This window comes from Lissotriton vulgaris, chromosome 1_1 (assembly GCF_964263255.1).
Source record: "Lissotriton vulgaris chromosome 1_1, aLisVul1.2, whole genome shotgun sequence".
In the NCBI taxonomy this organism is placed as follows: Eukaryota; Metazoa; Chordata; class Amphibia; order Caudata; family Salamandridae; genus Lissotriton; species Lissotriton vulgaris.
The window spans coordinates 1,382,997,938-1,383,023,678 of NC_141685.1; the positions used below are offsets into that span (position 1 = coordinate 1,382,997,938).

The 25,741-nt window shown below is 44.9% G+C and overlaps 1 protein-coding gene across 1 annotated transcript in view; it reads left to right on the plus strand.

Moving 5' to 3' along the window:
- Positions 1-25,741, plus strand: part of LOC147750549 (V-type proton ATPase subunit S1-like) — a 335,890-nt gene that overhangs the window by 98,950 nt on the left and 211,199 nt on the right. Inside the window, exons 4-5 of the mRNA XM_086966826.1 lie at positions 13,634-13,827; positions 22,473-22,513. Coding sequence (XP_086822952.1) covers positions 13,634-13,827; positions 22,473-22,513 — 235 coding nt within the window. The remainder of the gene's footprint in view (positions 1-13,633; positions 13,828-22,472; positions 22,514-25,741) is intronic.

Here is a 25,741-nt window from a genome sequence, read left to right on the forward strand (position 1 = left end):
CCAAATTTATCCAGCCTTTGTGTTGTCCTTGCCTCACACAAGGCAATGCAAGGGCAATGCAAAGACTTCACTAATATTTACAAAAGCCATGCAGGGGAAACTTTCACCGCCTTTTGTGGCTTTGTAAAGGCATGTAATGCAACACAGTGGCTTGTGCTGTATTACATTACTTGGGGGCGTTCCACGAGTGGAGCACGGGAACACACATTCCCAGATATACTGAAGCAAGTATATCCTAGGAATGCTACTAAATGCGATGCCTTCCCTAGTCAGGTGTATAGAGTAGAAATATCTTTATTTCTCCTCATTACTTCTTCTGTATATCCATGATGCATTGTGCATGACACATAGAAAGAGGAAAATGCCTCTGAGGGTAGTTTTTGTGCAGGAAGGTGTCCCTACCTGCACAAAAACAATCCTACTTGTAATGCAGGCATCCTTGCACTATTCTTCAAGGGGGCCTGCATTGGTGCTAGGCTGCACACAGTGCACCAGCGCATGGAAAGAGCAGAAATACTCCCTCTCTTGTAAGTATGGGCAATGTCTGTTCTCTCCCTTTGCACGCATTGCCGAGCAGCAACTTTGCTTGCTGCCCTGAGTTGCATGAAAGATTAGTAAAGATGCCTCCTAGGTTACATAGCTTGAGAATTTATTCTTCTGGCCTTTGCGTTTGCGCACTTCTTGATTTCAGTTAATAAATAAATAAATAAAACAAATTTCATTGCGCGCGGCTGCATTGCATCACTGTATTCCGTCGCTGCATTGCTGAACGCGCAATGAAATTCATTGTATTTATTTGTTTATTAACTGAACTCCGTTCGGCCTTAAGCCGGAGTTTACTACCCCCCACCCTGCCGCTCCCCTGCCCCGCCCACCGCCCCGTAGCACTCCCTCCAGGAGCCGCTACTACAACTGCCATTTACAAACAGCACATTTTCTGTTGAAAGGGCCAATAAATTTGCACAGACATAAAGTTTTACTGATAAAACTATAGTGCACACAAATGACAATGCAAGGAAATCGGGATTTCATTGAATATTTATCTTTTTACATGTATAGGAAAAAGTGCCTTGATTTGTTTTGACTCTATTATTTGTTTCCAACGCACTTCGGAATTGCAAAAAAATGTGGTTCATTTTAGCTTTTAGCACTGCTGAATGTGTAAGTGCCTTTCACAGGTGTTTACATTTTGTTGCGTATTAAAAAAGGATACCCAACAGCCTTCCCTTTCACTCTCTGTACCACACCACGATTGTTGCACAATTCAATGTACTGACTGCAGTGTGAGGAGTTTTGAAACACCAATCCCCATGTTCAAAAAAACATAAGCAGCAATTTGTCAGAAAATGTAGCCTGATGTTTGACTACTTTCATTCTAAAGCAGCAAATGTGACAAGATTAATACACAATTTAAATGCATCTTTATTTACTGCTTGGACTTTCACGACTCACCAAAAATGGGCCCGCAGCCCACCGTTTGGGAAACACTGCTTTAAATCATGCTAAGTGTTTTAAGTTTCAAATGCATTTATTAGTTTGATTCTCCAAATTAGGCTCTCTAAACATTATTTTAAATGATAAATTCTATAAATATATACATGTAAAAAGTTAACTTTAAATAAAGAGCCCATTTTATAAGAATTCACACTTTTGCATTCTTTCATTGTATTTGTTTAAATACCTTTCCCAGGTTGCAGCACTGTCGAATATCCACACATTACGTTGGGAAGGTATGACTTCCTGTACTCTGCATTTCTTAAAAGGTTCTTAGATGGAGGAGTAACAGAGTTTTGCACTAACTTCACAAAATTAAATCATTTGAGTCTGAGACGGAAACAGATGGCATCACAGATATATTTGTGAGGAATTGGTACCCTGATTTCACATTCTCCTTATTTCCATTACTGACAACTGACCTAGCCTGAGTTTCATCATCCACCTGCAGATTTTTTGGGATTCAATACTCACCAGATATTGCTGAGGTTGCCTTTTTACTGTTGATATATCGTCATTGTTTAGACGTTTTTATGCATTACAGTTGGTCTACTTCAAAATGTTCCTCCTTGCTATGCATTTGATTATGCACTACCAGATTGGGGGGCAAATTTACAAGCCCCTTGCGACACTTTTACGCCGCTGTTGCGTCACTTTTGTGACGCGGCGTAAACCATGCGCCTCGTTGCGACTTATTTACAACGTGACGCATCTAGGCAGATGCGTCACGTTGTAAAGCCCTGCGCCACATGAAACCTGCGTCAGGTTTCATGTGGGCGTTCTGTCGCAGGGTGGGCGTTCCCTCGCAGGAAAGCCACATAAAACTGACGCAGTGAAATCTACAAGATTTTACTGAGTCAGTTTTACGACGCTGGTGCGTCAAATCCTTACGCCTGCTTGAAGCAGGCGTAAGGAGTGAGGCACCATGTTGAGTATGGCCGGCCCCTGTGCATTGCAGGAGTTGCGTCGCACTTGCGACTCCAGCAATGCGCCGCCCGTGCGCCTCAAGATGCGTCACGCATCTGCCCCTGCTTGCACCATGGTGCGCCGCATTGTAAATGCGACAAGGGGGGGATTACATGACGCATCTGTTCTGGCGCATCACTGCTGATTTGCAGAGATGAGCCAGAAGACGTAAATATGCCCCTAGGTGTCTTGGGCAGTACTCTCCTCTTCTAAGTGAATTTACATTCTTGAGAATATGAATTTCATATTAAAATGACAAAAACCATTAGTTTCAATGTCAAGATGTTCTTTAATGATATGACGAATAGTGCCTTTGATTGTTAAATAACGTTTTTGCTAATTTGTTAGTGTTCTTGTGTGATATTTAAATACAATTTGCATCACTCCTTACGTTAACGAGAACGCAAGCTCAGGCATATTTTGGGCTATCCTGAGTCAGTTCCCCCATAACTGATTGAATTTTGTGCTATCTTACTGAGGTATTTCCATATAGTAAGAGACTCAATATTTCGCATGTATGTTCCCTTCATTACGTCAACTGATTTGTGAAGCATACATGCATCTACTTTATTTAGTGCTACGGCTACCACTCTGGTGTGACGTGTAGGCACGTTAGCACGGCAAGTGAATGGCAAGGCACTCTAAAACTTACCCATAAGTAACAACACCTTGATACAGTTTCTAAAGATAATTATTCAAGCTTCTAGTGAACTTCTGTTTTAATTGCCACTTTCTAAACACCATTACTTTGCTCTTTCCTATATTGACGTTTAAGTATTTAAGTAATTTGATTTACAGTATTGGCAAAATGTACATAAAGCATCCCGATTACCAGCATGAATGAGCTCATAGAAGATCCTATCATCCAGATAATATATGCTCTGAATAGCCTTCTGGTGCAGTTTGTTCGAGAAATGTCTTGCTTGTTCTAAGGCTTTTTGTACCTTAGAGAGACAACCTGCAAAAGCAATGGGCACCGAAATGCAATCTTACCTCTGTCCATTTGGTGTCATTATCTTGTGTGATAGATCCCCACTCCTACCAAGCTCTATATGTGTACAATTGTTAATCATAATAAATATATTGTTCTATTGAATTTTTGTGTTGATCAAACTAAAATAAATTTTTAAATAAACAATGTAAGGGTTTTAATTGGCCGATGGACTCTTCCTCCAAAACCTCCCACAATCATATCTACCGCCAACAATTATTATTGTGTAGAGATCACTGTGTAATCTATTAAAGAGGTGGACCAAATGTTTGTAAAGGTATAATGTGCCGGTTGGTCACTAGGACATCTTGAGTTGATCACAATAAGATAGTTTTCTTTGAAGCTACTGCCTAGTTGTCCCTCTTTCTTATTAGGAGTTATATTGCCCAATCTTTATTCTGGTATGCCCACAGCCTCCACTTTATATGTAAGCAGAGGTTCTTCGTGAACTGCTCATGGTAGTATTACAATAAAGTAGGTTAACAGTACAATTGGAAAGGAACAATAATTATTCTCAGTTACTACTGATAATTCTGCTAATGTCAAGGATGATTGTTGGGCAGATCCCATGGTGTAATATATACATTGATCACAATCATTCCCACCGGTTTCAGCTCAGCATCAGTTCCATTGCCCAGGTTCAAACCATATAACAACACAGTAATGAATTTATTAGGGTTCAGACATACTCTTTGTACCTTTCGTGAAAGTACCTTGTTGTTGTTCCCCGAGTTTCATACAAGGCTGCGATAGCTATTCCATTTCATTCTAGGTTTTTCTCCAACCCCTTTTGCCACCTATCTATCTCTGCTAGGCTCCAAGGGGCATATTATCAAGAACGTCACTAAAAATTATTGCTGGTTTAGCAGCAGAAAACTGCAGATAAAGCGGCGATAATATGCTTGATAATATGCCCTTGAGAATTCCAATAGAAGTCCATGTTCTGGGGTGAACATGGGCTTCTATTGTAATTCTCCAGGGTATGTTATCAAACCCATTATCGTCGCTTTAGCAGCAGTTTTCTGCCACTAAACCAGCGATAATTTTACCACCGTCCTTGATAATATGCCCCCAAGTTTTTATAACCAAAGACCTTCATTAGGGCTCTTATACTTTCTGTACCAGTAGTTCAGGGAAAATGGTGGCCGTTATCCAATGCCAAGTGAGATAATTTTCCCTATCTATTTTCGGGACCTTCTTCTAAGTTGTGTTATCTTGCCCCTGCTTATTTCTGTCGTTTATCTAGTGGGCTAACACACTCAGCTGATCAGTTCTCTCTGTAAGGATAATGATTGGAACAATGCTTAAGACTAAATGCCAGGGCCCAAAGTTATGCTCGGAAGATAGTGGCCGGAGCTATTAAAGATCAGGGTGCCAAATGAGAGGGCTGCATAGTCTTGATTCTGTCTCACACCTCTTTAAGCCTACACTAGTCACTCATTGCCCCTGTATCTAAGTCTTTCAGGTTCTTTTTCTTCACTGGCTTTTTCCATTTGTCACAATTTTTTCGCATTTCTCTTAATCCTTCATCCCCCTTTTGTGTTTTCCTCTTTATTGTTCTGTGTCAAAGTCTTTTGAGGAAAAATTAGGGCTGGTCCCCCAAAAAGAATGTTGAGGGGCCAACTATAACTACGAGCTCAAATTGAGCTCTGAATAAGAATCATAGCTAAGTAGCCCACTATTTGATAGTTTTACCACCCAACTATTGAACAATACATTTGACTTCTCTTGCACATTGATCCCACATCTCATGATCGTATCTACTTCTTTTAAGATTTCTCCCTCTACCGTTCTTGCATGCAAGTTAACAATAACCTTATTCTTTACATTCTTTCCCCTTAGATCCTACGAGAATGACACTAATGTTATGTTTTGATAATGCTGAGACTGAGACAAATGCATGAAGCTTTTGATTTATACAAGCTAATACTTCTCTTTCACCAGATATAAAATCTGACTTACTAGCTAGATGAGTGGGTGTATCATGAACTGAATTCCACCTTAGGGATGACAGCTTCCCTGCTCTTCTCCACTGTATTTTGCTACGTGGACTGACTTTTATCCCTCTTGGTTTGTACCTCTTTCATAACAGTTAGCCAGTTTATTCTCCCCTGTTCTCCAGTTTAGCGTTTGTGCTTCTTGATTAATTAATCATTACATTTTTTTTCTCGGTCTGTGAATAGGAGATCTCACCCTAGTCCCACTTTAGATGTTAAATTGAAATTTGGAGGCACTACCTCAATCTCCATTGCTGTCCTCAAACAAAGCTTGTGGTGCTCGGATTTCTTTGAATTTCAGAACCCAGGGCCCTTTCTATTTTTCCATACATTTACTTTATTCCTTGGCTGTTTAACTTACTAGAGAAGATAGGGTAAGTACACAGCAACTCCCAAGAAGATAAGTTACACAAACATAAATTAAAAATCAGTGAAGCAAGGGTCATGACTGTAGAAGCATACAGTTCAATTGCCTAGCAAGAATGATGTGAGAAAAGGAAAGTTAGAGCATGTAATCCAAGGGCTATCACCATCTGCTAACAACTTGAGACTTCAGGAATTCTGGAACTTGTAGCTCACAGGCAAGACACCAACACACAACACACACTCCATGAGGACATAGCCTTCTGCTAGCTGATGGTACCACTCTGCACATATCGCCAGTCCTTGCTTAACCATGGTATCACCGGCGCAGGCGGATTTTCAGCATAGCGTGGCCCCATGACTGCTGGAGCATGAGCATAAAGGTCTGCTTCCTGATCCACTTCCAGGGCTGAAACCAGATATCAGTTGCACTCAAAATCAGAAAGTCAGAGATTGTTATGTGTTTCTAAAAACTTAGAAGTAACAGGCAGGAGAATGGTAAAATGATAGTCACTGAGATCCTTGGGACCTGCAGAAGGTTTTTACTGAGCAGTAAAACAAATACTTTTCATGCCACTGGTACAAAATAAGAAGTGAAGGAGGCATTGCATAAATCTGTAATGGCCTTGCAGATCAAGTGAGGGAAAGAGAAAGGGCATATTCCAGGAAGGTATTCAGCAGGGTTCCTGACTGGATGCTACCAACAAAGGCTTCCACCCTCTCAGAAGTAAGGGAGAGAACCACACCACAAATATCAGCAATAACAACTTAGCTCCCATCCAAAACTGTCATGCTCCATGGCACCACACTTAGCGGCTCGCTGATTCGTAACACAGCATCCTTCCTAGGTGACCTACTGTCACCATCTGGCATGCAGAGCCAGGGTCGGATTGGGATTGAAAATCGGCCCGGGCACACACAAAAAATTGGCCCCCATTTGCATAATGCCTTTCCTCAAATCACTGCATTAAAAAGAAGGAGGGGGGGCTTAAAAAAATACACGCATTAGTTTACACTAGTGAAACACACCTGAAAACAAGTGAGGCCACTTCTACTGAGGCCCCTGCCTCGCTCAGTGTGTGCACACATTAATGGGCCGGACAGCGAGACAAAGGGAGTGATACCTCTGCCTGTTGCTAAACCGGGGGTGGGGGTCGGCGGTGTTGGTGGTGATGGAGGGTGGTAATGAGCACCCATCTGCCTGCAGAAAGGCCCCTCAGCCACCCACTGGGCCGCTGGCTGTATTGCGAAAATAGAGACACCGCCCAAATCGGCCCCAGACTGCTAAAAAAGCAGCCCACAGCAGGAACTCAGACACCGGCCCCTCAGGCATTGCCCGAATGCCCGCGTTACCAATCCGAGGCTGTGCAGAGCACAGGCCCTCTTGGAAGCCAGTCTCCCTCCACCGCTCAGTGGCTCCTAGCCCAAATGACCGCAGCACCTCAGTATGAGGCCTGTTGATGCTGTCACCTTCGTGCCACCAAATTTGCAAGACTTCAGCATCCAGTATACTGGCTCAGGTTCGACTACAATACCCTTGAAGGCCATGTAGTTGTTTTTGTTGTATGATTTAAGGATGGATTAAAACATGTTTTGTCCCTGACAATACTTCAGCAATTATAAATGTATTCCTTGATCCATGAATTGCACAACAATACATTTTCTCATTATGCTATTGGAACTTGCAATAATGGATACAGGTGGTGTACTTCTGCGAAAAGCAGCAACATTAAAAAACAAAGGTAAATCCTGGCAGCAGGATGATAGGTGTGCGCATGCTGCAGAGACACTGCCAGTCCCAGGTAGCATGGGCTACTCAGTTGCATGATATAAGGAGGCGCAGTTTGCTCTCTTTTGGTGTTGCTTAAAGCTCTACACTACGCTCCTTGATCACATGACCCTACTTCCTGTCAGCCATTGTATTTGGGCTTCTGGCACTGCTCCTGCCATTGAAGTTGACTTGTGTGTTTCATGCACAGCACAGACCCCAGACTTCCTTCTGCACCCGCATAGGTCCCTACACTCCCTTTTTATTTACGGAGTTTTATATAGCACGAACTGGACCCGAAGCTGCGTTACATATGGACACATTTCGTTTTTATTAGGCACGGGGAGATTGTGCGTCTTTACCGAGATTCGAACCTGTTTCCCAAAATTTGAGGTCGACCGCCCTAGCCGTCAGGCCAACTCCTCTCCCCTTCTGCACCAGCACAGGTCCCATACTCTCTTCACCACTACTGCTCCTAAACGAGGCACAGCTCAGATACACACCCGCTCTGCCACAGAGACATCAGACCATCTAAAAACCACCAACACACTATTTTTAACAGATTTTGAAATGCGGTGTCATCACTTGAACGCGGCGCTAGAAGTGAAGCATTAGAGAGAGCAGACGTGCTAGGCCTACAAGCTGCTTCAGCGCTAATGACATGTACAGCAATTCCCACAAATCCCCTGGGGACCCTGCTGTGATGAGCTATTTTGGTCAGAATCTCAATTTAATTGAATAGTTGCTTTATTAAGTGTTTTGTGCATCTCATAATTCGCTGCCTCCTCATTTGTTTTCTGCTGCTACACGGTTTTCGTTAAACGGCATTGTACAAGCAATTCATCAAAAATTAAGAGCAAAAGCCACGCAGCCGAGGCCACTTTGTCTTCATCTTCAATCATGCAAATTTATTCTGCGCCTCGAGAATGTGAGATCTCATTTTTTAGTAATGCAGTACAAGGCCCAAAATCGCCTCTGAACTGATTTATATCAGCAGGCTCCGCAGAGGCATCTGCAGATATTAAATGTTGTTCAGCTACATTAAAAAGTGCTTTGCGGCTTTTGGAATTGGTGTCTGCTCTGCAATTAGATGCTTCAATTTTCTTAGTGTCTAATGGGAAGGATGTGTTAATAGCAGCCTATTCATCTTATCACTATAAATAGTGGGAATCCATAATTCATTAGCCCCTTCTAGCCAAGAGATTACGGTGTCCATCAGCAATTTATAGAAAGTTCTGTGGAACTTTTAGTATAAACTAAAGTTATAAACTGAGAAGCCTCAAGTTAGCTGAGAGATGGTGAGCGGAGCCAAACCAGGGCTATGGCCTTCTGTACCGCGCACCGCTATAGATGCATTAAAAGATCTTGGACTACATATCGCACATCAATCAATCAATCAATCATAGCATTTGTATAGCGCACTACTCACCCGGAGGGTCTCAAGGCGCTTGGGGGAAGGGGGGTCTGCTATTGCTCGAACAGCCAGGTCTTGAGTTGTCTCCTGAAGGCGAGATGGTCCTGGGTCAGCCGGAGGTGGGTGGGGAGGGAGTTCCATGTCTTGGCCGCCAGGTAGGAGAAGGGTCTTCCTCCGGCGGTGGCTCTTCGGATGCGTGGTACGGCGGCGAGGGCGAGGCTTGTCGAGCGCAGCTGGCGGGTGGGCGTGTAGAATGTCAAGCGGTCGTTGAGGTACTTGCGCCCCAGGTCGTGGAGGGACTTGTGTGCGTGGGTGAGGAGTCTGAACGTGATTTTCTTGCTGACGGGGAGCCAGTGCAGGTCCCTCAGGTGTCCGGAGATGTGGGTGCGTCGGGGGATGTCCAGGATGAGTCGGGCGGAGGCGTTCTGGATGCGTTGGAGTCTTTTCTGTAGCTTGGCTGTGGTTCCGGCGTAGAAGGTGTTTCCGTAGTCCAGTCGGCTTGTGACAAGTGCCTGGGTGACCGTCTTCCTGGTTTCGGTCGGGATCCATCGGAAGATCTTACGGAGCGTGCGTAGGGTGTTGAAGCATGATGAGGAGACGGCGTTGACTTGTCTAGTCATCGAGAGGGAGGAGTCCAGGATGAAGCCCAGGTTGCGTGCGTGGTCTGTTGGCTTGGGTGCGCTGCCTAGGGCCGGGGGCCACCAGGTGTCGTCCCAGGCGGAGGGTGATGGTCCCAGGATGAGGACTTCCGTCTTGTCTGAGTTCAGTTTCAGGCGGCTGTTCTTCATCCACTCGGCGACGTCTTAGGATGGATGGATTAGGAAGTAATTAGAAAGCTACATTTAGAAGAATGGAATTATACCAAATGCATGGTTTCCCACTGGCAATTTGTTTAGATACTAGGGGGAGAATGCATCTGCTTATCTGGATAAAGTAGGGTGAGTTAACATTGGTCAGTAACTAATTGTCAAGAATACAAAAATACACATGATTTAAAGTAGTCCCCCACTTTGCATTAATATACGTCACAGGTAGGTTTCATGACCATAGGGAGGAACAAGCTCAGGAGGCGCTTACCAAACAAGGCCACAGAAGAACAGGGTCACTAGGAGCTTACCAAACAAGGCCATGAAAGATCAAGGTCACTAGGAGCTTACCAAACAAAGCCACGGAAGAACAAGGTCTCTAGGAACTTACCAAACAAGGTCACGGAAGATCAAGATCACTAGGAGCTTACCAAACTAGGCCACAGAAGAACAAGGTTGCTAGGAGCTTACCATACAAGGCCACAGAAGATCAAGGTCACTAGGAGCTTACCAAACAAGGCCCCAAAAGAACAAGGTCACAAAAGAGCAAGGTCACTAGAAGTATTACCAAACAAGGTCACAGAAGAACAAGGTCACAGAAGAACAAGGTCACTAGGAGCTTACCAAACAAGACCACAGAAGAACAAGGTTGCTAGGAGCTTACCAAACAAGACCGCGGAAGATCAAGGTCACTAGGAGCTTACCAAACAAGGCCACAAAAGAACAAGGTCACAGAAGAACGAGGTCACTAGGAGCATTACCAAACATGGCCACAGAAGAACAAGGTCACAGAAGAACGAGGTCACTAGGAGCATTACCAAACATGGCCACAGAAGAACAAGGTCACAGAAGAACAAGGTCACTAGGAGCTTACCAAACACGGTCACAGAAGAACAAGGTAAATGAGAGCTTAGTAAATCATCAAATAATTTCCTAGAGGGAGAATGACAATGAGAACTTACCAGACAAGACCATGAAGGAACAATGCCAACAGGAGCAGACAAAAAAGGCAATAAGCAATAATGTTAACCAAACAGGGTCGCAAAGGAATAAGGACGTAGGGGCACACGCCCACCCAGAGCCTACCAAATTATGTTACATTGAAGTAAACAATAGTGGAAGCTTGCCAAAAGAGGTCCCTAAGAGAGAAAGTAATCAGGATATTCTCAAACAAGGTCATAAAGGAAAACAGATTACTGTGAAGTTAACAAGGAAGGTGATAAAGGGAGAAGGTAAATGGGAGCTCACCCAAATGGATACCAAAAAAGGGTCTAGAGGAATTAGATTAAAGGTGATCACCAAGTACACTCATAGAGGAATACGTGTAACCAAATCTTACCAAACAAAGACAGAGGGACAAGGCCTTTGGGATTTTGCCAAACTAGGTCGTAGAGGAACAGGGCCATACTGAGTCCGACCAAACAAGGTGAAGATAGACCTATAGGAGTCTAGCATATAAAGTTCTACAGGACCAAGGCTAATGGAAGTTTACCAAACAAGATCATAAAATAACAAAGCCAACAACACATTATCAACCAAGGCCATAGATGATGAATGGCAATTGTTAGACCTGGCAACATTGGTGTGGGTCTCCCTTCCATTTTTTCACTTTTGCCTCCTATGTTTTTGCTGGTCTAGATGCTTTGGGCACTTTGCCACTGCTGTTCAGTACCAAAGTGCAAGTGCTCCCTGTTGCAAATTACTGTAATGGATTAGTGACTCCATGATTGCCTTATCAGAACCTAGTTCAGTGCACCATGAATGCCCAGGGCCTGTAAATCAAATGCTGCTGGTGGGCTTGTAGCACTGATTGTGCCACCCACAGAAGCAGCTTTTAAAATATGGATCAGGCCTGCCATTGCAGAGCCTGTGTGCAGTCTGGTACTGCCATGTCGACTTGGCAAGTGCACCCACTTGCCAGTCCCTAAACCTTCCCTTTTCTACTGTTAATCACCCTTAAGGTAGGCCCAAGGTACACCTATGGGCAGGGTGCATTGTATGTGAAAGGTAGGACAGGCCCAGGTGTGTGTGGCATGTCCTGATAGTGAATTACAGCCAGGTTCGTTTTTCACTATTGCAAGGCTGAATGTGTCCATCTGTAACGAAACGGCTGCTCCTGTAAAGCGCTCTGATACCTTTGCTTCTAGTTTGCACTATATAAAACTCAAAAAAAAAAATTGTAACTGTGCATTAACAAATATGACAACAGCAGTTAATTGCATGAAAGTATCAGAGGGTTGGTGGGAACAATATATTGATTTACAAGAGCATGTATTTCCCATTCTTGGATGTGATGGTGAAGGATGTTGGTAGGACAAGTCTGGTCTACCAGGTCTACATTTTAAATTAGAACATTGGGAATTGTGGGAGTCCAAGTAACACAATGGGCCGATAATGGCTGACATATGCATTTTGCTCCAACATTCCAATGTTTGTTTTTCTACTTCTTCTTCTTTAATTTAGAACATTCTGCCTTCTAATAGCCCCATAACTTCTGTCTTGGGCTATCTTTGTTGCAAAGACCCCTTCCTTCCTTGTAGGCCCTTGCCCTCTGTCCTATAACTTATCTTCAGGGCCTATAACAACCAGTATAACTCTTAGCAGTGGGCTATAACGTTATGTCATTGTAAAAACTAAAGGCAACACGAATAATACAGTCACATTACAATATCATTCAGATATAAAGAAAAAACCAAAAGATATTATTTTTATCAAAGAAGTACAAAATATGTTATTATTAATGATATCAGAAGTAATAAAATAATCCATTCATACTATCTCAATCATATCAGCAATCATATTTCGCTCAAAAATGAACTTGGTTAAAAACATTGTGAAAAGCTTTGATAGCGATATTGATTTGATGATCAATTATCACATATTTAAGAGAGCAAAACAGTGTGGCACTAATACAATCGACTGTTGTGTTCTACGCGCGTTTCGGCACTCGGAAGTACCTTTGTCAGGAAAAGGCCACAAATAATTCAGCGATGATATCCATTTTTTATCTTAGAGAGTGACCATACTACATCTAGTGGTGGTGTAGCGTGATCTCTTCCGTGAGATACAGGGTTCCATCTTGATAAACTGTACCCCGTTTTTAAAGGGATGTTCTGAACTAAGAGGAGCACTTTAATATTGATGCTAAGTGCTTAATGAAGATCGTCCATGTCGGGATACTGGCATGGAAAGTACTATTTAACGATGAAGATAATGATTTTTGTCAATGGAGGATCGCAGGTTTGAGGATTCACCCTCACGCCATTCAATCTGCCTTAAGGAACTCTTACCCTACTAGCGGGGGGGGGGGTTCTCTCTTTACACTATAAAGTTATGTCAACATTTTGTTTCTAAGGGGATTTTGTACCTGCAACAAAAGTTGGTATTGGCATACTCATCTGTGTCCTGGTGTAATTGGAGATGGGAGACACTCATGGAAAGGTAGGATTTATAAGGATTTTGATGGAGATTGTATGGAGCTTTATCAGGGCATTGCTCACCAGGCCCATTCCTAGCACATCCTTCTTAAACTGACGGGGGTAGTGTTTTGTCCCATCATGTCAAAGTTAGCTGGTAGACCGCTCAAAACCAAACAACGCACAGCCTATTGCGGTGTATTAAGCCAGCTCTTAATATTGATAGTACAATATTTCTACTACATCACAGTCTAAAGCCTGCTCATTTGCACAATTAATTTGTAACATAAATATACAGTTATTCATGCTGCTTTATAAAACATTGTGCTGAAGAAAATTAAATTACTAATCAAGTGTAAAGTCTGCTAGCAGGGAAAACATAAGTAAATTGATCATCATTTGGATGTTCTGATTGCAGGAAATTCTTCAGTCTTCAGAGTCCTCTTTAGTGTTACCTGCCGTGGCCTGGGAGGCTGTCAGACATCTTGCAGACTACCTCCAAAAGAAAGCTGACTGGCACCTGCTGGAGATGAGTGACGTTGAGGCATCAGACTTCAAGCCCTCCGCTTCCAAACCCAACCTCATAGTCGTGAACCTGCAGCCAACTACCAGGTATGGTCAGGCTCATGCGGTACATAAGGTTTGTGCTTAGGATGAGTTCAAGGTGAAAGAACAGGGTCTTAAGAACAGCAATGTTGTGATAGGAGCTGCGATAATGGGGAGTTGACTGGCTGCCATTTTTTGTTGGGCAACTTCAGCTCCTCCAACACAGTCTTTAAGTAACGTTACTGCAGTACTGAATGAGATGGCTTTATTAAATGCATTGGGTCAGATACCTTTACCAGTTCATGTTTCAAAATGCAATTGAACGACTCAGCTATGAATGGTTTTTCAATCAATTATTTCTATTGTACAAGACCATTTTTTCCAGATCTGTAATCTGGCAACAGTACTATGCCTTTCACGATGGGCCTTATTCACTGTCAACAAATGTTTGAGCAAGAAATCTAATATTCCATAAAATTACTGACACATCTTCTATTCAGTTCTATAAAGGCAGAAATTGAATCTTTAGTTTAGGTTTTGAAACCTTATATTTCAGTATGAACAACGTTCCAAATGGCCTAGGGGTACTATGCCTGTGGGTTTCAAAGCGCTGTGGCTACTGAGGGAAACTACTACCCCAGGTCCTAAAGCAATCGAGAATGCAGCAGGCACAGGTTTCATAGCAGTAGGGATGGTGCAGCCACAGGCTCCAATGCAGCTTGTTACTAGAGCCACTAGATCTGGTACTCTATGTAAACTGATGTCACCCCTTGCTAAGCTCTAAGGATACTACAGCCACAGGAGTCCAGGGTCCGTGGGCGGTGTGTCGGGCAGCAACATGTTTCAGTGATCTTTGGGTACTACAGCCACAGGTTCCAAAGCAGAGATGCACTACAGCTTCACAGGTTCAGGTAGCAAAGCATGAGGGATACTTCAGCCACCTGGTCCCATGTTCTAGGGGTATCTGATCGGTTGTATGACGTTTCAACGCATGCTTTTACCACGCATGCCTTTACAACGCAGGTATTACAGCGCAAGTCGTTACAACGACTTGCGTTGGGGGGCGCTGGATAGTGGAATAGTTTAATTTTCTATTCCAACTCCAGTCACCGTGGATAGTAGGGAAGGTGTTGGATAGAAAATTAAACTATTCCCTATCCAACAGCGCCCTCCAGCGAAAGTCATTGTAACGATTTTCGTTGTAATTCCTGCGTTGTAATGGTAGTGCGTGGTAAAAGTTTTGTTGTAAACGATGTTCCCCATCTGATCAGCAGGTTTCACTGCATAAGGGATATTGAAACACTTGGGATACTACCAGCACAGGTTCCAAAGCAGGAAGAATACCACAGCAAAACAGTAGGAACACTACAGGCACAGGTTCCAAAGCAGGAGGAACGCTACAGGCACAGGTTACAAAGCAGGAGGAACGCTACAGGCACAGGTTCTAAAGCAGGAGGAATGCTACAGGCACAGGTTCCAAAGCAGGAGGAACGCTACAGGCACAGGTTCTAAAGCAGGAGGAATACTACAGGCACAGGTTCCAAAGCAGGAGGAATGCTACAGGCACAGGTTCCAAGCAGGAGGAATGCTACAGGCAATGTTTCTAACGCAGGAGGAATGCTATAGGCACAGGTTCCAAAGCAGGAGGAATGAAACAGGCACAGGTTCCAAAACAGTAGGAACACTACAGGCACAGGTTCCAAAGCATTAGGAACACTACAGGCACAGGTTCCAAAGCAGGAGGAACGCTACAGGCACAGGTTCTAAAGCAGGAGGAATGCTACAGGCACAGGTTCCAAAGAAGGGGGAACGCTACAGGCACAGATTCTAAAGCAGAAGGAATGCTACAGGCACAGGTTCCAAAGCAGGAGGAATGCTACAGGCAATGTTTCTAACGCAGGAGGAATGCTATAGGCACAGGTTTCAAAGCAGGAGGAATGCTACAGGCACAGGTTCCAAAGCAGTAGGAACACTACAGGCACAGGTTCCAAAGCAGTAGGAACACTACATGCACAGGTTCCAAAGCAGGAGGAACGCTACAGGCACAGGTTCTAAAGCAGGAGGAATGCTACAGGCACAGGTTCTTTTTTAAAATATCTTTATTTGATTTTACAACAGACAGACAATACAAAAGAAATTACAGCCCCCTCCCCTCCCCCCCGGTCGAGCAAGTCAGAAGAGGAAAAGTAAACAAAAGGCATAAAAGAAAGAAATAAGAAACAATGAAAGTAATAGGGAAAAGAAAAAGATCAGGAATGAACTAGTGAATTAGCATAAAATCATACAGAGATAGATGAGCATTAGATTACAAAGATATTTTGGTGGCAGTTAAAACATTACAACCAAATTACTACTGCATATGTCACTGAGATTGAGACCATTCTATTAAGGATGACCAGATTTTTAGTCCTTTTATCCGACGCTTCCTGCCTTTAGTTTTATAAATCGCCATTTCCAAGTTAGAGATTGCTAACAGTCTTGAAAACCACTGTTGATATGACGGGGCCATTGGATCTAGCCAGGCAGAGGCTATACAAATTCTTAATACGGCCATTGAAATAAAGATTAATTCATGGCCGACATTCGGGTAGGTGAGATTTGTTACACCCAAAATAACAGTTTCGTCAGGTAGGGTAATCACCATTTTAAGAATCAGTGAGAGGAAACATTCAATTCTTGACTTAAGAGGAATTAAACAGGGACAGGAAAAAAAAATGTGTACACAGTCCGCATTTTGTAAATTACATCGAAAGCAGCATGTACCTCTCCCACTACCCCATTTGGAGATTCTGTCCGGAAGGGAAATACATTAAAAAAACATATTTTATAAAAATTGGGTTTGGAGTCTGGTTGACATGAGAACTGTTTGAGATAGTCCATATGCGCGTTCACTCAGAAATGGAAAAGTAAAATCACTATTTCCACAGAAGCATTTGATTTTCTGTATGCCATCCGTAACATATTTCGATAATAGACAATATAGCCCCCCAATCCTAAGTTTTTTCTGAGAGTGAATTAGAATGTCGGCTATGTCATTTTTACTCAAAACGCCCTCTCCCCTTGTGCGTCGTGATAAAAAGTTCCTAATTTGGGGATACTTGAAGAAGTCTCTCCATTCTAAATGATACTTATCTTTCAAGGTTTCAAAAGAATATAACCCATCTGAAGAAAAGAGACATCCTATATGAGTGATTCCGGCTGTATTGATGCAGGTATCTTTAAATATAACAGGCAGGGAGGGATTGTTTAGAATAGGTGTGTAAAAAGATAAGCGTCCTAGACCAACCATTTTTCTCACAGATTTCCAAACCTTGAAGGCTCCTATGAGTATTTCTAATCTCACTTTTTTGTGATAGCTATCAAATAGATGTCTCCAGAGATAGCCAGTGCTTTTATCGCCCAGTATAAATAACAGGCACAGGTTCTAAAGCATGAGGAATGCTACAGGCACAGGTTCCAAAGCAGGAGGAATGCTACAGGCACAGGTTCCAAAGCAGTAGGAACACTAGAGGCACAGGTTCCAAAGCAGGAGGAACACTACAGGCACAGGTTGTAAAGCAGGAGGAATGCTACAGGCACAGGTTCCAAAGCAGGAGGAATACTACAGGCACAGGTTCCAAAGCAGAAGGAATGCTACAGGCACAGGTTGTAAAGCAGGAGGAATGCTACAGGCACAGGTTCCAAAGCCAAAGGAATACTACAGGCACAGGTTCCAAAGCAGAAGGAATGCTACAGGCACAGGTTGTAAAGCAGGAGGAATGCTACAGGCACAGGTTCCAAAGCAGAAGGAATACTACAGGCACAGGTTCCAAAGCAGGAGGAATGCTACAGGCACAGGTTCTAAAGCAGGAGGAATGCTATAGGCACAGGTTCCAAAGCAGAAGGAATACTACAGACACAGGTTCCTAAGCAGGAGGAATGCTACAGATTCCAAAGCAGGAGGAATGCTACAGGCACAGGTTCTAAAGCAGGAGGAATGCTACAGGCACAGGTTCTAAAGCAGGAGGAATGCTACAGGTTCCAAAGCAGGAGGAATGCTACAGGCACAGGTTCTAAAGCAGGAGGAATGCTACAGGCGCAGGTTCTAAAGCAGGAGGAATGCTACAGGCACAGGTTCCAAAGCAGGAGGAATGCTACAGGCACAGGTTCTAAAGCAGGAGGAATGCTACAGGCACAGGTTCCAAAGCAGGAGGAATGCTACAGGCACAGGTTCCAAAGCAGTAGGAATACTACAGGCACAGGTTCCAAAGCAGTAGGAACACTAGAGGCACAGGTTCCAAAGCAGGAGGAACACTACAGGCACAGGTTGTAAAGCAGGAGGAATGCTACAGGCACAGGTTCCAAAGCAGGAGGAATACTACAGGCACAGGTTCCAAAGCAGGAGGAATGCTACAGGCACAGGTTCCAAAGCAGTAGGAATACTACAGGCACAGGTTCCAAAGCAGTAGGAACACTAGAGGCACAGGTTCCAAAGCAGGAGGAACACTACAGGCACAGGTTGTAAAGCAGGAGGAATGCTACAGGCACAGGTTCCAAAGCAGGAGGAATACTACAGGCACAGGTTCCAAAGCAGAAGGAATGCTACAGGCACAGGTTGTAAAGCAGGAGGAATGCTACAGGCACAGGTTCCAAAGCCAAAGGAATACTACAGGCACAGGTTCCAAAGCAGAAGGAATGCTACAGGCACAGGTTGTAAAGCAGGAGGAATGCTACAGGCACAGGTTCCAAAGCAGAAGGAATACTACAGGCACAGGTTCCAAAGCAGGAGGAATGCTACAGGCACAGGTTCTAAAGCAGGAGGAATGCTATAGGCACAGGTTCCAAAGCAGAAGGAATACTACAGACACAGGTTCCTAAGCAGGAGGAATGCTACAGATTCCAAAGCAGGAGGAATGCTACAGGCACAGGTTCTAAAGCAGGAGGAATGCTACAGGCACAGGTTCTAAAGCAGGAGGAATGCTACAGGTTCCAAAGCAGGAGGAATGCTACAGGCACAGGTTCTAAAGCAGGAGGAATGCTACAGGCGCAGGTTCTAAAGCAGGAGGAATGCTACAGGCACAGGTTCCAAAGCAGGAGGAATGCTACAGGCACAGGTTCTAAAGCAGGAGGAATGCTACAGGCACAGGTTCCAAAGCAGGAGGAATGCTACAGGCACAGGTTCCAAAGCAGTAGGAATACTACAGGCACAGGTTCCAAAGCAGTAGGACCACTACAGGCACAGGTTCCAAAGCAGGAGGAACGCTACAGGCACAGGTTGTAAAGCAGGAGGAATGCTACAGGCACAGGTTCCAAAGCAGGAGGAATACTACAGGCACAGGTACCAAAGCAGGAGGAACGCTACAGGCACAGGTTGTAAAGCAGGAGGAATGCTACAGGCACAGGATCCAAAGCCGAAGGAATACTACAGGCACAGGTTCCAAAGCAGGCTGAATACTACAGGCACAGGTTCTAAAGCAGGAGGAATGCTACAGGCACAGGTTCTAAAGTAGGAGGAATGCTACAGGCACAGGTTCCAAAGCAGGAGGAATGCTACAGGCACTGTTTCTAACGCAGGAGGAATGCTATAGGCACAGGTTCTAAAGCAGGAGGAATGCTACAGGCACAGGTTCCAAAGCAGGAGGAATGCTACAGGCACTGTTTCTAACGCAGGAGGAATGCTATAGGCACAGGTTCTAAAGCAGGAGGAATGCTACAGGCACAAGTTTTAAAGCGGGAGGAAAGGCTACAAGCACAGGTTCTAAAGCAGGAGGAATGCTACAGGCACAGGTTCTAAAACATAAGGAATGCTACAGGTTCCAAAGCAGGAGGAATGCTACAGGTACAGGTTCCAAAGCAGTAGGAACACTACATGCACAGGCTCCAAAGCAGGAGGAATGCTACAGGCACAGGTTCTAAAGCAGGAGGAATGCTACAGGCACAAGTTTTAAAGCAGGAGGAAAGGCTACAAGCACAGGTTCTAAAGCAGGAGGAATGCTACAGGCACAGGTTCTAAAACATGAGGAATGCTACAGGTTCCAAAGCAGGAGGAATGCTACAGGTACAGGTTCTAAAGCAGGACGAATGCTACAGGCACAGATTCCAAAGCAGGAGGAATGTTACAGGCACGGGTTCTAAAGCAGGAGGAATACTACAGGCACAGGTTCCAAAGCAGGAGGAATACTACAGGCACAGGTTCTAAAGCAGGAGGAATACTACAGGCACAGGTTCCAAAGCAGGAGGAATACTACAGGCACAGGTTCCAAAGCAGGAGGAATGCTACAGGCACAGGTTCTAAAGCAGGAGGAATGCTACAGGCACAGGTTCCAAAGCAGGAGGAATGCTGCAGGCACAGGTTCCAAAGCAGGAGGAATGCTACAGGCACAGGTTCCAAAGCAGGAGGAATGCTGCAGGCACAGGTTCCAAAGCAGGAGGAATGCTACAGGCACAGGTTCCAAAGCAGGAGGAATGCTACAGGCACAGGTTCCAAAGCAGGTGGAATAATACAGGCACAGGTTCCAAAGCAGGTGGAATAATACAGGCACAGGTTCCAAAGCAGGTGGAATAATACAGGCACAGGTTCTAAAGCAGGAGGAATACTACAGGCACAGGTTCCAAAGCAGTAGGACCACTACAGGCACAGGTTCCAAAGCAGGAGGAACGCTACAGGCACAGGTTGTAAAGCAGGAGGAATGCTACAGGCACAGGTTCCAAAGCAGGAGGAATACTACAGGCACAGGTACCAAAGCAGGAGGAACGCTACAGGCACAGGTTGTAAAGCAGGAGGAATGCTACAGGCACAGGATCCAAAGCCGAAGGAATACTACAGGCACAGGTTCCAAAGCAGGAGGAATGCTGCAGGCACAGGTTCCAAAGCAGGAGGAATGCTACAGGCACAGGTTCCAAAGCAGGAGGAATGCTACAGGCACAGGTTCCAAAGCAGGAGGAATGCTGCAGGCACAGGTTCCAAAGCAGGAGGAATGCTACAGGCACAGGTTCCAAAGCAGGAGGAATGCTGCAGGCACAGGTTCCAAAGCAGGAGGAATGCTACAGGCACAGGTTCCAAAGCAGGAGGAATGCTACAGGCACAGGTTCCAAAGCAGGTGGAATAATACAGGCACAGGTTCCAAAGCAGGTGGAATAATACAGGCACAGGTTCCAAAGCAGGTGGAATAATACAGGCACAGGTTCCAAAGCAGGAGGAACGCTACAGGCACAGGTTGTAAAGCAGGAGGAATGCTACAGGCACAGGTTCCAAAGCAGGAGGAATACTACAGGCACAGGTACCAAAGCAGGAGGAACGCTACAGGCACAGGTTGTAAAGCAGGAGGAATGCTACAGGCACAGGATCCAAAGCCGAAGGAATACTACAGGCACAGGTTCCAAAGCAGGAGGAATGCTGCAGGCACAGGTTCCAAAGCAGGAGGAATGCTACAGGCACAGGTTCCAAAGCAGGAGGAATGCTACAGGCACAGGTTCCAAAGCAGGAGGAATGCTGCAGGCACAGGTTCCAAAGCAGGAGGAATGCTACAGGCACAGGTTCCAAAGCAGGAGGAATGCTGCAGGCACAGGTTCCAAAGCAGGAGGAATGCACAGGTTCCAAAGCAGGAGGAATGCTACAGGCACAGGTTCCAAAGCAGGAGGAATGCTGCAGGCACAGGTTCCAAAGCAGGAGGAATGCTACAGGCACAGGTTCCAAAGCAGGAGGAATGCTACAGGCACAGGTTCCAAAGCAGGTGGAATAATACAGGCACAGGTTCCAAAGCAGGTGGAATAATACAGGCACAGGTTCCAAAGCAGGTGGAATAATACAGGCACAGGTTCCAAAGCAGGTGGAATAATACAGGCACAGGTTCCAAAGCAGGTGGAATAATACAGGCACAGGTTCCAAAGCAGGTGGAATAATACAGGCACAGGTTCCAAAGCAGGAGGAACGCTACAGGCACAGGTTGTAAAGCAGGAGGAATGCTACAGGCACAGGTTCCAAAGCAGGAGGAATACTACAGGCACAGGTACCAAAGCAGGAGGAACGCTACAGGCACAGGTTGTAAAGCAGGAGGAATGCTACAGGCACAGGATCCAAAGCCGAAGGAATACTACAGGCACAGGTTCCAAAGCAGGAGGAATGCTGCAGGCACAGGTTCCAAAGCAGGAGGAATGCTACAGGCACAGGTTCCAAAGCAGGAGGAATGCTACAGGCACAGGTTCCAAAGCAGGAGGAATGCTGCAGGCACAGGTTCCAAAGCAGGAGGAATGCTACAGGCACAGGTTCCAAAGCAGGAGGAATGCTGCAGGCACAGGTTCCAAAGCAGGAGGAATGCACAGGTTCCAAAGCAGGAGGAATGCTACAGGCACAGGTTCCAAAGCAGGAGGAATGCTGCAGGCACAGGTTCCAAAGCAGGAGGAATGCTACAGGCACAGGTTCCAAAGCAGGAGGAATGCTACAGGCACAGGTTCCAAAGCAGGTGGAATAATACAGGCACAGGTTCCAAAGCAGGTGGAATAATACAGGCACAGGTTCCAAAGCAGGTGGAATAATACAGGCACAGGTTCCAAAGCAGGTGGAATAATACAGGCACAGGTTGATGGTACAAATCGTTAGATACGACTCCAGATTTCGTTCATGGTGAGCTCGTACCCTCCGCTCTGATGAGGGACTCTGCATATGTCCTCGCGATGGGATGTTAGCACTGATTCAGAACAAAAACTTATTTTTTTCTTTTTTTTTTCTCTAGAGGAAGTGACATCCCCGATGCGTGGGCCTTCGCTGAAAACGGTGAGTAGTTTAAGTCAATAAAAAGAACCAAAGCTGAAACACATATAACTGCTAAATACAGACCCAGTCACCCACCGAAAGATAAATAAAGCAAGGTACCGAAGATGTGACTCAGAATGAAAGTTCTGTGAAGGACATTGTTGGGATATGAAGTATGATATTTTATTTTAATTTAATCAAAGCCTTTTAACCCGTCCGCCCCTAACTGTGTTCGCATGACAACTTCTCTGACTAATTCCGAGTAGATGACGGCGAGACCTTTGTGAGATGTAAAGGTCTCTGGCATCGCTGGTAACTATGGCTACCACTGGCTCCTGGTGTCAATGAAGGATAAATAATGCAGGGGGCTCTCAGAGGGGACCTGAATGTCTTAATGAGAAATCACTCACCTCCCTGCTGCACTGGAACTCAGTGGAGCATCACAGCAACAACAGGGCCAGCCTCAAGGAGAGCCAGTGAGGCCATCCAAGAAGATGCAAGAGGTCCACTTATGGAACTTTTATGATGCTCAGTGGTTTACAATTCTGTAGATGTAAGACTAAAACACACAAAAATATGTGACTTGAATTTAATAAACCGGGAACACGCGTGGCGAAGGCTCTCAGGTTTCTTATTGCAATTCAGATAAACCCTGCTAGAGATAATGGAAGCGAAGAGCGCGTTCTTCCCTTTTACCTGCCCCCGCTTAGTTGAACTGATACACAATATTCATGTAATTCCCATTCTGAGGGTGAAAACTGCGCACTCTCTAATTTACCCGATTTGCACCTGTAATTGTGTGAGATTTGTAATCGGGGCCAATGCCTCTGTACTCCCAATGGGACAATCCTCTGGTCTCCTAGGGGCTCAATTATGGGTCTTGCCCTGCAGCACAAAAAGTCAATTTGCTGCGCTGCAGCATGTGACAGGATAAGGGCAGGAATGCGCTGTATTAACGGCAAAACGGCGCATGCCTGTCCTTTCCCTTCGCTGGCTGGCGCTGTTTGGGCAGGGGGGGTGGATATTTCTCTTTCTAGGTGGGCTGCAGAATACAGCACACCTAGTAAGAGGAAGAAATGAGGAGAAATAGAGATGCTTCTCCTTGTTACGCAACCTTTGGGAAGGTGTAAGATGTTGGCGCTTCCCCAGGTTTACAAGTGCTTGTAAATATGGGGATGCATCAAAATCCGTGGGAGTTGGGTGGGAACACCCATGCAACCCCCATGGAAAGCCTTCCCAGGGCAGAGCAGTGCAACGCAGCGATGTGCGCTGCGTTAATCCAGATTTCTAGAGCCATGCAAAGTGACTTTGTGGAGCTTCAAAGACCTGTCTTAAGGTCCGCATCACTCTTGCGCCACGCTGCGTGGTGCAAGAGCAATGCAAAGGTCCCGCAGTGCTTTGGACTGTTGGGATGAGGACCCCAAGCGCAATGAAGGTATAACCACTTTACTCAGGGGCACTGGGGCAGAGCTAGAGGAGGTTGATGCACGTGTACCAATGATGTGGCAATCTCAAGGCCATTTTCAGCCGCCATGCCTGGGTGCGGTGCCTGTGCCCCACTTACAGTCAAGCCGCAAGATGAGACAGCTGAGTGGGAAACATCCTTTACCACGAAACCATTACAACACAGTATGGTTACCTCCTGGTTTTAACAATGCAAGTCGCTACATCGACTTGCACTGGAGGGCGCTCTAGACTGAAGAATAGTGTGAATTACTATTCCATGACCTTCCCTACTGTACTTAGACAGGAGTTGGAATAGTTATTCACAATATTCCTAAGTCCAACGCCCTCCAGCGCAAGTCGATGTAATGACTTGCGTTGTCAAAACCGCAATGTAACATACCGCGTTGTGATGGTACGCGTTGCATCATCATACGTCCCAACTGAGTGGCATTTGGGGCCATTGACCCTGAGGCCACTGAGCCCTTGTGATTTCTATGCTGTCACTGATCATGAACACAGCGAAGCTTCAGTGAGAACACTTACTGATATAGAAGAAGGACTACAAGGTCACAACCCATAAATTCCATAAATCTGTAGGCCAGGCTAGATATCAGGGCTAGTTTAAGAGGCTAGAGCCCATATTTATTAATGTTTTTCATCGAGGTTGCATCACTTTTCTGGTGCAGCCCCGTTGCAACATCCCTTTTGGCATTTACTAAGCCACGTAAGGCCACTTTGCATGGCTTTGCGTGGCTTTGTAAATACAAAGTAACGCAAGGCAGAGCATAGCACTGCCTTGATTTACTTTGCATCGGGGAGGCTTTCCATGGGTGGAGCATGGTTGTTGCCAAGCATCCAGCCATGAATTTAAACACAATTCCAGATTTACTAAGGTGAGTAAACTTGAGATTACGTCTCCCTGAAGCAGACGTAACATTGAGAAATATCTTTATTTCTCCTTGATACTTCCTAATTCTGATTCTCACTGCGCGAACCTTGCAGGACTTGGCGTTCCGGTAGAGACACTAGTGCACCAGGAGATTTATCTCGAAATTTATAGTCCAGAAAAAACTTTGATGTTGGAACAAATCGACCAGAAAAATTGGAAGAAGTGCATTGTATATGAAAATGAATGTCTAAATAGCCTTAAGAAAGCCCTGGCGCCAATCGCCACAAGGGGCGAAACGCGTGTCGGCTGTCCATGTTCAAAAATGCACTAATAAAGATTTCCTGTTCAAATTTGGAGCAATCTTGTCTCTTGAATGGAACACTTTGAAAACAGGATTTAGCCTTAAAAATAATACGGTCATAGAAACGGAATACACACTCTTCCCCTTTCAAAACTTCCTAATTCTATGCGTGTAGCACACTGCAGCATGCATAGGAAGCGGAAATTGCTTCCAAATGACAGTTTTGTGCAAGAGGTTGTCCCTTCCTCCACAAAAATGATCCTGCCTGTAACGCAGACACCCTTGCACTGCCTATATTGGTGCTACTCAGCTCACAGTGCGCCAGCGCAAGGAGAGAGCAGAAATATGCAGTTTCTTTGTAAATATGGAGCCTTTCTGCCCTCTCGCTTTCACGCAACGCAGCACAGCGACTCTGCTTGCTTCCTTGCGTTGTCTGAAGTGTTAGTAAATATGCCCGTAGATGTCTCTTCCATTTCTTAAAGTTTTGTCTGCCACACAGAAGAAAAAAAAGGGCAATCATTCCATTTTTCTTTGCTTCCTTGCCTTTTTTATATTGATAAAAACGTAGCCATTTAAAGGCTCTTCGATGAAAACACAAAAATATTTTTTTTTT